The sequence below is a fragment of the Haliotis rubra genome, unplaced genomic scaffold, assembly GCF_003918875.1.
Source record: "Haliotis rubra isolate DU_JTF1 unplaced genomic scaffold, ASM391887v1 Scf1025, whole genome shotgun sequence".
NCBI lineage: Eukaryota > Metazoa > Mollusca > Gastropoda > Lepetellida > Haliotidae > Haliotis > Haliotis rubra.
Window position 1 is genome coordinate 227,078 of NW_025764921.1, and position 15,797 is coordinate 242,874.

The window sequence follows — 15,797 nt, forward strand, 5'->3', positions numbered from 1 at the left end:
TTTCCATAGCTGTACTAAAGACTTGAGTAACACTGTTGTTCAACTATTTAAAGGGAAACAACCTTACAATCGATATAAACCACATCACCCACCATTCAGACACAAGATAACAACCAGTTACATATTCCGTTACAAACAAAATTAAAAGAAATGACATCTGAACATTAAGCTTCACTTTCAATAATTGCACAACCACACATTGAAAGGATAAAATAAAAACATCTCAGCATCTTTGAAACTCTACACAGCCTTCTTGTGAGACATACATGACCTATTATTAGAAGCCCTTGAAGACCTACCATGCACCAAGAGTTTCACCACACATGGGCAAGTCTTATATCCAGTTAATTTCTCCATGAAATCAAGCTGCGCCCCACCCAACATTATAACCGTGATATGTGGACAAATATACTTCCCCCAAACACGATCATAAAGAGAATATTCGTCAATGGGAGAGGGCGTTACCCTACCTACGACAGACATCCTGCTGTTTAGACGACATCATGGAGGAATGTTTACAATGTGGTAACCTATCAGGATTTATAGCATCAAATGATAGAGGTTCAAAATGGCTATGTAGTGGTTTCTTAAAAAGATATATAATTATATTAAAGTCTGTTAGGTGAGTGAGTGAGTTTAGTTTTACGCCACACTCAGCAATATCCCAGCTATATGGCGGCGGTCTGTCAATAATCGAGTCTGGACCAGACAATCCAGTGATCAACAGCATGAGCATCGATCTGCGCAATTGGGAACCGATGACATGTGTCAACCAAGTCAGCGAAACTGACCACCCGATCCCGTTAGTCGCCTTTTACGACAAGCATAGTCGCCTTTTATGGCAAGCACATGGGTTGCTGAAGACCTATTCTACCCCGGATCTTCACGGGTCAAGTCTGTTAGGAAGGGGAACTAGAGAGTAAGAGAAAGAGAAACAGAGAAAGTGAGCGAGTGAGTGAGTGAGTTTGGTTTTACGCCGCACTTGCACTCGGCAATATTCCAGCTATATGGCGGCAGTCTGTAAATAATCAAGTCTGGACAAGACAATCCAGTGATCAACAGCATGAGCATCGATCTGCGCAATTGGGATATGATGACATGTGTCAACCAAGTCAGCGAGCCTGACCACCCGATCCCGTTAGTCGCCTCTCACAACAAGCATGGGTTACTACAGATCAATTGTAACCCGGATCTTCATGGGTGTAGTATTACAGACTCCACAGCTTAAATCTATAAAAAGAGCCATCCCAATTCTATTCAATTCTGACCCATTGTCAGCTGTATTAGCCTGTATAGATCCTAATTGAATGTCAGCTCCAGGAACGTAAGAAACTTAAGCTTCCTTCCAAGAAGAAAGGTTATTATTTAACTTCAATGCATTGACTGTATGCTAGTCTAACTAAAATGATGAATAGCTGACTATTTGTCTGCTCATTTTTTTTTTCATCCTTTGCACCAGAAATGGAAATCTTCAGAGATACTTGGGACCTATACTGTCCCAGAATTTCTGCAGAAATGCTTGGGACCTATTCTACCCTAGAATCTATATCAAAATATTTATGACCTATTCTGTCCTATTATCACTGCAGAAATACTTGGGACACATTCTGCCCCAGACTCTACACAATGACAGCTGGGATCCATTTTGTCCCAGAGTCTCTTCAGAAACCTCACCTTCCATTCATAGGGATACTGTCACGATATGGCTGAAATATTGCCGATGTGACGTTAAATATTGGGGTTAAAGATCAATGTGCCTCTCCGAGGAAGCGAATCCTGTCCTATAATCATAACTGAATAGGTGAGTAGGTTTACACTTCATGTAGCCCGTACTTCTCAAACTGGTATAGAAAATGAAACAAAACAACGGTTATTTCGCCTATTAAGTACCGTAACATATCAGAACGATCAGGCCGTTAAGGATTTTCTCTGACTGTACTGTCACCATATTGCAAACCATATCGATCTTCCAGACATACAATCAATATGTACGCCAAGGCTGACTTGTTCCCCATCTCATGGTGTTGTCAAAATCACATCTGTGTACATAGTACACAGTAATCAGTGACAAGCGAAACTGTTTTCCTGTTACAACTGTCAGTTGAATGGATGGACAAAAGCAGTTAGCTGAATAATTCATGGTTAGGTCCCATACTGCCTACAGTTCCAAACTGCCAACAAAAATCTTGTAGGCACCGTGGAAAAGATTTTTTCCCTGTAGAATAATGGAACAGCCCAATTATCAATAAGGAAGGGGTGCTTTGTTTGAAGTAAGGGATAATTAGGGGGATTATATTAGTATATCTGTGCATCTACTTCTGTGTATAGTATGTTTTGAGTCTTCTCATCCAATAAAGACTACAAGACAAGTACAATGATATTGTTTAATTTTGTTTTGGGAAGCAGTTAACATGCTTATATTGTAATCTCCAAAGCAGGATTAACTTAATCCTATTTGATTAAGTTGGGTAGGCTTGTTTTAATTATGTTGTTACAGGCTCTGTTGGTCTTTGTCAGATTATGTCTAAAAACATAGTAAGGACTAAATTGTTGAGAAGATCTCATCTTCTCAGTTAATTAAACTCCTAATAAATTAGAAGGGGAACCAACTGCATCCATCACATAATGACAAATCATCAGTAAAACCACTGAAAGACTGTAAAACTTATCAGTTTTTCATGATAAATCCATGACACCATATATAGACTGAGAATTCTCAGAATGAATAAATATGTCCTACCAACCAACACTTGTAATCAGCTGTGCAAGCGTTTTTTAAACTTCTGTAGGCAGATCATCAGTATTATTTGGAAGACACCATAGAATAGGTCAGTTCATTAACCAGCTAACTAGTCAAGTTAATTTTAGCTGGGGTAGAAAAGGTCAGATCAGTGTATTCACTTCCTGATCACTGGACCGTATCATGTTGTTTTAACCTGTAGGCAGTTTGGAACTGTAGGCAGTATGGGAAGACACCATAGAATTAACCAGCTAACTAGTGAAGTTCATTTTAGCAGGGGTAGAACAGGTCAGATCGGTGTATTCACTTCCTGATCACTGGACTGTATCATGTTGTTTTAACCTGTAGGCAGTATCGGAATACACCATCTCAGTGCTAAGATTATCGTTAAGAGTGAGTGAGGGAGTTAAGTTTTACGCCGCACTCAGCAATATTCCAGCTATAAGGCAGTGGTCTGTAAATAATCGAGTCTGGACCAGACAATCCAGTGATCAACAGCATGAGCATTGATCTGTGCAATTGGGAACCAATGACAGGTGTCAACCAAGCCAGCGAGCCTGACCACCTGATCTCGTTAGCTGCCTCTTACGACAAGCATGGGTTACTGAAGATTCATTCTAACCCAGACCTTCAGGGGTCTTATCGTAAAGAACCAACAATGATGAATTCCATTAACAGCAATCTTACCTTAAAGATTAAACACCCAGCAACCAACAGTAATTTACAATATTCTTCATGATCTTTGTGCTATGATTTTGCTAAGTCAAAGGAACCATTGTTGACTTATAAATATGCAAAGATTAACAGAAGTCTCAGGTACCAAAACTAAAGTTCGATAATCATAGTGCAAAGATTATTGTAACTAGGAGAAACCAAAACCGACTTACGATAATCACAGTGTAAAGATTTTCTTAACTTGCAGCAACCAAAACTGACTCAAGCCCACAAAACTGACTTACTGAATGCCAATTTTAACCCTGATCTTCACTGGTCGGACACACAAAATACTCACAATCTTAGATTAACATGATGTGCATTATACCTTATCTGCATTGCAAAAAACGTTATGTCAGTCTGACTTATCAATATTCCAGCTATATGGTGGCAGTCTGTAATTGAGTCTGGACCAGACAATCCAGTAATCAACAGCATGAACATCGATCTACGCAATTGGGATATGATGACATGTGTCAATCAAATCAGCAACCTGACCACCCGATCCCGTTAGTCGCCTCTTACAACAAGCATGGGTTACTGAAGATCAATTCTAACCCGGATCTTCACTGGTTGGACACATACAAAAAACTCAATCTTACATAAACACGATGTGCATTACACCTTATCTGTATTGCAAAAATGTTATCAGGTGTCAAACTAACAACTATCAAGATGTTTCATTTCCTCCCAGATTAAAACTACCTCAATGTTATGTGATTTTAAAAATAACCAAAAGTTAGATAATTGTTTCATGACCCTATCCATGAATCTGAAGTCAAGTTTGAGTGGCATCAAATCTGCCATACCGTTCATCTACCACAAACAGACACCAAAGAATTGACAACTTTTTTTTGACAATCCGCCATAACATCAAATTTCATATGTGAATAGGTATAGTATATTTATGAACTTCTGCAGCATAATTGTTTTGATAATATTTTCAGCATTTGGAGTAAATTATCAATTCTTTGGCATCTTTTGGGTAGCAAATGGACTGTAGGTCCAGACTTTGTCATTGTGTGGCATAGAGTGCTTCACATATAGACAAGTGCCAACACGGCTTATCCCGTGAGTCTTGGGGCTAGAGTACTGCCCTTGAGTGATAGGGGTTAATGTCCCTTTGAATGGTTACATCTATAGTGAGTGAGGGAGTCAGTTTGGTTTTATGCCACTTTCAGCAATATGTGATATGAGGAATCACATTGGGTTTAAGATTGCTCATGTACATTTGCGGTACAATATGGAATAACAACTTAATGTTTACCAGTAAGTTATAACCAGTGAGTGAGTATCGTTTTAGCCGCTTTTGAAGAATATTCCAGCAATATCACAGCGGGGGACACCACAAATAGGTTCCACACACTGTACCCATGTGGGGAATCGAACCCGGGCCATCAACTTGACGAGCCAAAGCTTTAACCACTAGGCTACCCCAGTAACCTGTTATATCAAAACATGCCACTTTACCATGACAGAATGGCATGTATGTGGTATTGACAGAATGGCATGTATGTGGTATTGACAGAATGGCATGTATGTGGTATTGACAGAATGGCATGTATGTGGTATTGACAGAATGGCATGTATGTGGTATTGACAGAATGGCATGTATGTGGTATTGACAGAATGGCATGTATGTGGTATTGACAGAATGGCATGTATGTGGTATTGACAGAATGGCATGTATGTGGTATTGACAGAATGGCATGTATGTGGTATTGACAGAAGCAGGATTCAAACCAAAGACCATTGTTGTGCCCCAAAGGGAAGAAACTCTGCAAGAGCACACTGCAGATTGGGCCCTGCCACTTTATTACCGGTGAAGTGAGTGAGTGAGTGAGTGAGCTTAGTTTTACTCTGCACTAAGATCAGAGAGATCCCAAAGTGGTTGTAAAGAATTTCCCAAGTCAAGCTATCTGCCATATCAATCAGGAACGGTGGCAACTGCTCTTATTCACAAAAAAAGGTGATTTGGGCAACCACTAACCGATGTGTCATGAAAGTGGGTTTGTTTTTTCATAATGAAAAGGGACTTCACAATTTGAATAAACCTTGCTGGGTTGCCAACTATCTTGAACTCTTTGCAGTTTTTAAACAAAAATATGATACGATGTTGAAACTACCGTCTTCAAAGTAAGTTTTCTCCAAACCCTGGATATGTCTTGTTTCTGTGCTAAGTGATACTCTCACTACATTTACTTCTCATTTAGCACATATTAGTGTTGACAGCATATGATTAACTACAAATGCAGGATAGTGGTAATGTGACAGCTGTCTTGAAGGGCCGTGTGATGATCTGATCCACAACCTCAAGGTAAAACTGTAGATAAGCCAAAACAATAAGTTCATCAAGAAAATCTATAATACACATTAAGTCATGTGGAAAACAAGATATGCCATAGCCTCGCGACAAACATTTCAGTCCCTTTGAAAATCAGTTGCTGCAAGCCAATGTTTTCTGTGACAATTTCGTTCACTGCTACTTTATACTTTATTACTTAAATGGTTTATTGCAGAAATCCATCAAAACAATATAGTGGTTCAAACCGCTGTAGCTAACCTCATTTGAGGGGAAGTGAGTGGGTATAGTTTTACGCCGCTTTTAGCAATATTCAAGCAATATCACGGCAGGGGACACCAGAAATGGGCTTCACACAATGAATGTGGGGAATCGAACCCGGGCCTTCGGAGTGATGAGCGAACACTTTAACCACTAGGCTACCCCACCTAGGTGATGTGGTGTGGTGTTCAATACCATGTTAAAACTTATTGCTCTGCACATGTGTATGTATGTGTGGGATTAAAGTTTGCCCACTCTGATACCATGCTGACTACTATATGATATAACAAGAAAAAATTGTGTCCAGGGACACGGATGCCCCCGCTGCTGTAGGAAGAGTTCACACATTCAGGGTCCCACTGAAGTACTTGAAAACACTAAAAACAATGTGTTGAGGGGTTAGATAACACAACCTATTATCATATAAAGATCAATAATTGAACAAAATTCACGAACAAGTTCAATAAACATCTATACAACTATGAGATGCACACCTTTCGAGTCCCAATGAAACACACATATAAGCTTAATCAATTCTGTTGAGCAGTTTTTGTGGAGAAGTGGATAGACCTAATCCCCTATTTCACTATCATCAGAGAAATTCAACAAAATTTATCTAAGTTCAAATGTCTCTAAACATACCAAAAAAATATAAAATACAAAAACAAAATATGAGATGCAAACCTTTAGAGTCTCTATAAAAGACATATGTAAGCTAAATGAGTTTTGTGCAGTGGTTTTTGAGGAGAAGTGGATAAAGTACACCCCCTGTTGTATGGGACGAACAGGATGAATAGAACCAAATTCAACTAAGTTCAAACATTTGTAGAAGTGACAAAATTAAGAAATTGGATGAACAAGGTCCAATGAAACACACGTAGAAGCTCAATCAATTCTGTTGAGCAGCTTTTGTGGAGAAGTGGATAGACTTCATCCCCTATTACACTATCATCATAGAGAAATTCAGCAAAATGTACCTAAGTTCAAATGTCTCTAAACTTACAAAATAAACCAATAAAATAAAAACAACAACATGAGATGCACACCATTAGAGTCCCAAGAAAGCCCATGTATAAGTTCATTGAATTCCACAGAGCGGTTATGGTGGAGAAGTGGATAGAATACATTCCCTGTTTCGTACGGACGGACGAACGGACACCGAGGGTAACCCTATATGCCCCTGCCATATATGGCGGGGGCATAAAAATCAAGTTAGTTCATCAGTGAGAGAGTATGGTTTTACGCCACTTTTAGCTATATTCCAGCAATATCATCTTTATACAGCTGCCACATTTAAAATTTGTTTGTATTCTGTGAGAACTGCTTAGTGATACAAACAGCCTAAAACTAACTGGGCGTAGAACCTAAAGGAACATCACCTTTTGTAGTTCATCATTTTCCCCGAAACGTTTAAAAATATAATAATAAAGAGTGAGTGAGTATGGTTTTACGCAACTTTCAGCAATATTCCAGCAATAATATCACGTCAGGGAATACCAGAAATGTGCTTCAAGCATTGTACCCATGCAGGGAATCGAACCTGGGCCTTCAGGATGATGAGCAAACACTGTAACCACTGGGCTACCCCACCGCCCCTAACAGTAAAGTGAAACTAGACAATAACCCCAAATATACTGAACAATAACTTCCGAGATCATTAATAGTTTTAGGGATTAGCCCTACAAATGTTTTGTGATCCTTAACATATTTTGTTCAGTATACATCTTTTCAAATCATACATTCTTTTGACTGCATCAGACATGTCCACTGGCAACACGGACACTTAAACAATGCCTAGTGAGAACCACTGTCGTATAGAAGAACAAAAGGGACTGTGACTGTCTAGATACAGTGAGTCTGTCAAGTTGGTGAACAAACTGACCCTTGACCCTGCCACCAAGCTCACTTCCTAGTTACATTGTTACACATGGTATGACCCTGGAGGGTGGAGTGTATAATCACACGTATTGCACAGGGCAGGACACAGCAATATTTGTATTGTACCACTCCACCTCAACCACTCACTGCTCGCTAAACATGCAACTCCTCAACTCATCTTATCTTATCAACACATGCTTAAGACATCAAGAACTTCTTGATAAACTCAAACATGAAATTGTTTTTTAGAGATTCATATATTCATCCTTTTACATAATGATCGAAAAAAGCAACCATACTTAACTATGGTGTAATCTGTTAACAGTTAAGTGATTCACAGATGAACGATTGCCTTCAAAAAGTGGAAAATTTAGTTTTGATTCTAATTTGTGATTAGGAATAAAATAAAATATGAAGCTGAAACAAAAAACTGGAATCCAAAACAGTTTTTTTTCCATTGGTATACAGGAATGGTTTAGTCTTTTTAAGAGGGGGCAGACAATCACTATAACAGTTCTAGTGTATATGCTGCGATAAAGTAACTATGCTTACAATTAGGTGGCAAATGGGGTCATGATAACAAAAGAAGACAGTTACATACGCATATGAATTGCGTCAAAATCAGCCAATCAGTGATATTATGTAATTATTTGAAGTCCCTGGAACCCACCCCCTTTTAAATCTGCCTTGCAAGTGAATATAAAACATGCTTTAATCAGCCCACTTTAGTACGGTAACCAAACTAACGAACTTACCTGACACTTGTCACCAGGTGCAAAACCATTGAAGTCCTTGCCCTGTTGAGTTCTTAACTTTGCCTCTGTAAAAACAAATCACATAAATATTATGAAACATTTATTTCATCAGCACATTATATTGTGCACAAACCACACTACAGTAAGAACACTTAATATTTTCTTCAGTTTTGACATTTATATGTTCACTCTTTTCTTCAAATTTCCAAGTACAAATGATTTTTTCATTCAACCTGCACTCAGCAATATTCCAGCTGTATAGTGGTGGTCTCTGAAACTGTCAAGTCCGGACCTGACAATCAAGTCATTTATACAACAAGCAATGATCCACACAGTTTTGCTTCACCGACATGGAATCAACCAAGTCAATGAGCCATTCCAACTGATTATTTTGGCTGCCTCTGGCTATCAGCAAAAGTTGCCAATGATAGTTTCTAACCCAGAATCTCCCCAGTATATGAGCAAGACAAACATATAACATGTACATACACCTACATAATATAACCTATCTATATTGAGCTATACCAGCTGTACACAACCTTGAGTAGTCCAGGTAGTAGACACGTGGGGACTGTACAAGCAGCATGCTATAGAGCCACTGAGTTGGGTGGGTGAAACACTGCTTTAACAGTTTACTAAGGCCAATCAAAAATAAATGTTATGGTTCCGATTTCCTACAATTCAGAACTAGGGTAGGTAGGTAGGGTTTTGGGGTTTTTGCAAAATATTTTTACATTACTCATGTGTCAGAAAATAAATTTAATTTATTATGTGGTGAGTAAAATTGTTAGGCTCGGCAGGAATATTTAGGGTCGGTCGGGAAATCGGAACCACAAGCTTTTTTTTTTAGGCCTAATTGTATCACTGAGTCATTGCACTTTTCCTTATGGCATTTTTAATGTCCTATTAATGAAAACATAGACTCTAAAGAGGCAATTTAGTTAGAGAAATGTGGATTAGAGTCTTTAAACATATCTTCAATTCTAAATGGATTGTTTTCGAAATCCAGAAAAACTATGCTTTATTATGAAAACGAGTGGGCATGGTTTTACGCCACTTTTAGCAATATTCCAGCAACATCACAGTGGGGAACACCAGAAATGGGCTTCACACAATATTTCCCATGTGACTAGCGAACGCCTTGGTAAGACTACAGAATACTGGATACCTTCCGCCATCTTTGAAAGCATGCGAGTTTACTTAGGGTAAGGTTTAGGGTTAGGGTAAGGTTTAGGGTTAGGGTTAGGGTAAGGTTTAGGGTTAGGTTTAGGGTAAGGTTTAGGTTTAAGGTTAGGTTTAGGGTTAGGGTTAGGGTTACCGTTTGGGTTCGGGTGATGTGACACTAAACAATATGGCTGGTAGGTATTCGGTATTCTGTAGGTGTACCAACGCCTTAAACAACTAGGCTATCCCACCACCTGATACCACATGAGAGAGTTTTACACTGCTTTTAGCAATATTACAGCAACATCCCAACTGGGAAACACCAGAAATGTACTTCATACATTGTACCCATGTGGGGAATTGAACCCAGCGTAACGGTTGAACATATTAACAACTGGGCTACCCCATCGCTCATCATCATCATCATCCACAACTCATAGTATCATCTTTTCCACCCACAACAACCAACATTTTCCATGGCATAAACTACAAATGTTTGAATGAGCGAGTGAGCGAGTATGGTTTTACGCTGCTGTTAGCAATATTCCAGCAATATCATAGGAGGGGACACTGAAATGGGCTTCACATATTGTACCATGTGAGGATTCGAACCCGGGTCTGTGGCGTGACAAGCGAATGCTTTAACCACAAGGCTACCCCACCGCCCCTTAAATGTTTGAAACTCACAATAACAGTAATGATTAAAAATGCAAACATATCTTTAAAACCTTTTTTTCCCAGAACATAACTCTTCAAAACTATCTACCCACAGAGGCTATTCAACATTTATAGACATATTGGAAGCATGCATGGGTATCACAAAAACTGAAAAAGAAAACCTGTGATAATTAGAAATCAAAACTACTTAACGTACCTCCAGAGCCTTCGAAAAAAAATACATGAGGAGTGTTTGCTTACAAGTACACGAAACTAGACATGCCTTTACTCCCTTGATGGCACAGACCGTCTGCACAACTAGCATTCATAAAACCAAGACAATCACCATACTGACTTCTTTATGGTGTTGGTCAGGAAGGATCCCTGTCCCACAGTAGCATAAATCACGTGAGAAAACCCATGAACAAGGAAAACAAACATATTTAGCTTACCAAGCCCACTTCAGTGTGTACAGAGTCATAACTAAGTTAAACGAGGGACACAATGTCTCACATATTTCAAACTACCATGACATTCACAATGACAACGTTGCTGGGAGGTTTCTATGGACCTTCTATCCAAGCTGTTCACATTGGGTGGAAACTGAAGTTATAATCTTAGTTTTATTGTTTACATATCCAGCATATTGAAAGGAAAATAATATATTCCATCTTGATACATTTATTCTATAACATGTACATCCTTAACAATAAGACATCACATGTATTTAGTTAATACTGCTTGAATTTTATAATACACTGATTCACACAATAACAGGAAAATATGCTTGAATGTTGATTTAGAGAAATTTAAAGAATTATCTTGGTATATAATAAATTACCCATGTAACCTTATGCTCTCAAATTACTTATAGATACTTGAAATATCATTGTTTGCATGTTGTCGATGTCTAATACCAATATTCCAGCAATACAGCAGGGGACACCAGAAATGGGCTTCACGCATTATACCCAAGTGGGGAATCGAACCCAGGTCTTTGCCATAACGAGCAAACGCCTTAACCACGAAGCTACCCCACCGTCCCCTTAGTAACTTCTAACAACAAGCATGGGTTTGCTGACAGTCTTCAGTAATAAACATAACTTCTTTACTTGATTAATTTGCTTTCAGACAGTTAAAGCCTCAAGTTCCATAAAATGCATATTATGTTCATAATTTTGACAAAAATCATTTTGATATATACTAAACCAAGCATGTAAGAAATATGGAAAAATATAATCTTGAGTTATAAATTACATTAAATATCAATATTAACTATCTGGGATAAATATTCTGTTACTAAGTTAAACAAGCATAGTGTCATTAAGTTCTCATGCCAGTCCTTGTTCATCATATTGTTTTCCAAGAGCCAGGCAGAGCTACAGCAAGCACCATCTTTTCACTTTCTTTGATCGACGTGACAAACATGACATGACAAACATGACAAACTGGTATCTATAAAATCTGTGGATACTTATGGAAGTCTGAAATAGGGACATCCAACCACATCAGCAAATAATACATCACGTCCTTAACAATTCCAAACAATATTTTTTAAAGTGTGGTAGACTCATAATCAAACGTTTTACACCAACGCCATATGTCCAATAAAAAGATAATTAAAGTAATGAATATTATTAGTAATTCACCCACGTATATGATTAATGTGTTTGGTTCTGTGCCGTTACACATTCCATGGAAGAAGAAAATTTCTATTTTAAGGTGTTCTGTTTCATATTAATGTGATCATTCACTGATGGGGAAATATGACACGTTACTCTTTATTCATTCATGCTATAGTCTGTTTGCAGTGAAAACGTACCTATGAATTTCACTTTAAACAAAAAAAGTAAATCAAAGTGAAATTAAGATTGCGAATCCTCATAACTTTGCCAACTGAACATTTAAAACTGAGAATTTTATTCAACTTAGGATAAAAGTTGCTTAACACACGATCATAGTTTCAAATCGCTCTTATTGGTTTGTATTACAAGGGGGTATACACATTAAAAAATGAAACACAGGGAAGATGTAGGGTTGGTCTAAGTTAACACTCATTACGTACGCCACGTGCATTTGTTTCACTGTTCCAACTACTGCACTGAAATGCACTCTTATTTAAATGTTCATTTGGCAAGGTAAACTTATGAGGATTCGCAATTGTAATTTTGCTTTATTTGATTTACTGTTTTAAAGTGAAAATCACCAGTACGTTTTTACTGCAAACAGACTATAATGTATAGTATTGTTTGTTGTAAAATGCCACACTCAGCAACATACCAGGTCATAGGTTGGCGCGCTCTGTAAATAATCAGGTCTTCACCAGACAAACCAGTGATCAACAGCATAAGAATCGATATGTGCAATTGGAAACCAATGACATGTGTCAATCAAGTCAGCGAGCCTGACCACCCGATCCCGTTAGTCGCCTCTTACGACAAGCATGGGTTACTGAAGATCAATATGTTGGGTGAGCGAGTTTAGTTTTATGCCACTTTTAGCAATATTCCAACAATATCACAGTTGGAGACACCAGAAATCGGCTTTATACATTGTACTCATGTGGGGAATTGAACCCGGGTCTTCAGAATAACGAGAGAATGCTTTGACCATCAGGCTACCATCACCCCCATTTTGGATAAGTTGGGAAGAAATCAACCCCAGCAGTTGCAAGAACTTGGACTAGTACTTGTTAACAACGATGAACATTTTCGATTAGTGTTCCAACAGGTCCATGCAGAGATGCTGTGTTATTCCTGCAGTAATATGACCTGGCTGACTGTATCACTGAACTCCCCACCCCCCCCCCACATCTGTATCATTGCTACTGGTACGCTGGCGGAGAGGTTAATACCATGTTCAACATCCTTGAGCTTGTATCACTATGGTAAGCAATATCTTTGTTTGGTTTTGTTTGTTAGTTTGTTGTCTAACAATCACTCGGCTATATTCCAACTATATGGCAGCGGTCTGTAAATAATGGAGTCTGGACCAGACAATCCAGTGATCAACAGCATAATTTTCAATCTACACAATTGGGATACGATGACATGTGTTAACCAAGTCAAAATCATGTTAGTCGCCTTTTACCACAAGCATGGGTTGCTGAAGATCAATTCTAACGCATCTTCAAGGGTGTTATAATCCATTTGACTTCAATTTAGACCGATGAATTGCTCAATAACACAAAACCTAACAATTGCAACAAAACCAAAGTTTGCACAGTCACATGAAATCGACAGACCAACTCTGATGATTTGTCTCATAATTTTGGACACCAGAATATCAAAGTTGTTTAACAAAGGATCATTATTTTGCTGTCAATTTTCGCTATTTCTTACTAGGGGGGCCACTTGCTGGTAGAACAGCCAGGTAATCAACAAGCCTGACCAGTGGAATTTCAATTTCACATATACAACTCGCACACCTGGCTGTTCCACCAGCAAGAAGTCCTCCCTTGTAAGAAATAGCGAAAAGTGACAACAAAATAATGATCGTTTATTATACAACTTCTATATTCTGGTGTCTAGCCTATCACATATAGGACATACACTTTTACTGAATATTTGCTGCCCCGGACATAAAACATTTACTTCACATCAATTGAATAACGTTGCAAACAAGCCTTCCATCATGGTCCTTCAATGAACCAAACCAAATAAAAGCATTTTACAGTCATGAAACTTGTGACGAGGCAGAACACCGCTTGGTTCAGCTTCTTGCCTCAGAGTTGTGGAGTAACTGCTTTTCATTTTAAGACATGTACAGTAAAAATGATACTATTCCCCTGTATACTATTTCTCTACCTTTCTGTAGTTTTATCTTTCAACAACTTAGTGCAAGCAAAAGAGCAATGCAACTTTCCAACCAACTAATAAGAGAGACTCCTGAGTGAGTGACTTGGAAAACAGGATAGCATCAGACTGTCGATGATGACAGTGACTGCAACAATACATCCAAGAAGGATAACTCCAGACAAATATCGCTGAAATCAAGTCGGGTTTATTGCAGCTTTTGGGCGATTCTATTTTCTTGTTTTGATAAATAATACAGGATAGTAATGGAATTTTTTAGAGTAAAATTGATATTTTATACTTATCCTGACTCATGCTCTTTTCGCTTGTCTTCTTCTTCTTGCGAACATAGTGGAACACTTGTATCTCCCTAATTGAAGCTCCCTTCAATTTAAAATCACTAATTAGTACTCACCACGAGTTACCTCCCTTCCACAAGCGCGAGAACGAGGGCGCCACCTCCACCCATGTGCCTCACTCTCTCCTCATATACTGAGCCCAACATTTGAATTTACAGGGAAATCCAAAGTGTTATGTGGGGAGGATGGGAGGGCTTACCTCATGAGTCAGGATAAGCATAAAATATCAATTTTACTCTAAAAATTACATATTTTTCCTTATCCTGACTCATGCTCTTTTGCTTGTGTAGAACTCTACGGCAAAGGAGGTGGGAATATATAATACTTTGGATTTTAATAATTAGTGATTTGAACTGTGATGATTGTAATAACCCTATGGGAACTTCATAAAGGCACTGAACTGATGAATTCCTGCTGCTAACTTATCAGCTGCCATATAAAGGTTATTACAATTTACTTATTATGATAAAGTATATATAACATTAATACAATGCTTAAGACTAATAGACTTAAGCTTGTTAATATGCTAGTATAAACTCCTTAGAGTTTGTTAGCTAAAATACTTTAAGATATAAACATAGTACTAAGCTTAAGATATGATTAAACTTAAGCTAATTATATAATAGCAAAACTCTTTAGAGTTTGTTAGTTAATATACTTATATGATATTGATATAATGCTGAGCTTAAGATATGAATAAGTTTTAGCTACATATATAATAGCAAAACTCTGTAGAGTTTGTTAGCTAATATATTTTTACAATATGCGTATAGTACTGTGCTTAAGATATAATTAACTTAAGTTACATATACAATAGCCAAAAACTCTGTAGAGTTTGTTAGCTAATACATGTTATAATGTAACCATATTGCTTAAGATATGATGACACTTAAGCCAAATAGCAAAAACTCTTTAGAGTTTGTTAGCTAATATACTTATATGATTTAAGAAATAAAGTTCGCTCTACCCCAATGTGTTTTGTAATAAAGTATAGTTTTGCCCTGAACTATTATAATTAAAAGCACGAGGACGGTAGTCGAGTGCTTTGATGTTATAATAGTTCAGGGCAAAACTATACTTCTATTACAAAACACATTGGGGTAGAGCTAACTTTACATCTTTCTAAGATGCTAAATTTAATACTTTCTAAGGATAATTACGATTAATTTAAGG

At 37.9% G+C, this 15,797-nt stretch overlaps 1 protein-coding gene across 2 annotated transcripts in view; it reads right to left on the reverse strand.

The window, feature by feature from the left end:
* Nucleotides 1–15,797, reverse strand: part of LOC124271375 (putative bifunctional UDP-N-acetylglucosamine transferase and deubiquitinase ALG13) — a 130,641-nt gene that overhangs the window by 81,971 nt on the left and 32,873 nt on the right. For both annotated transcript variants that reach the window (XM_046706510.1, XM_046706499.1), the window contains exon 10: nucleotides 8,651–8,715. In XM_046706510.1, coding sequence (XP_046562466.1) covers nucleotides 8,651–8,715 — 65 coding nt within the window. The remainder of the gene's footprint in view (nucleotides 1–8,650; nucleotides 8,716–15,797) is intronic.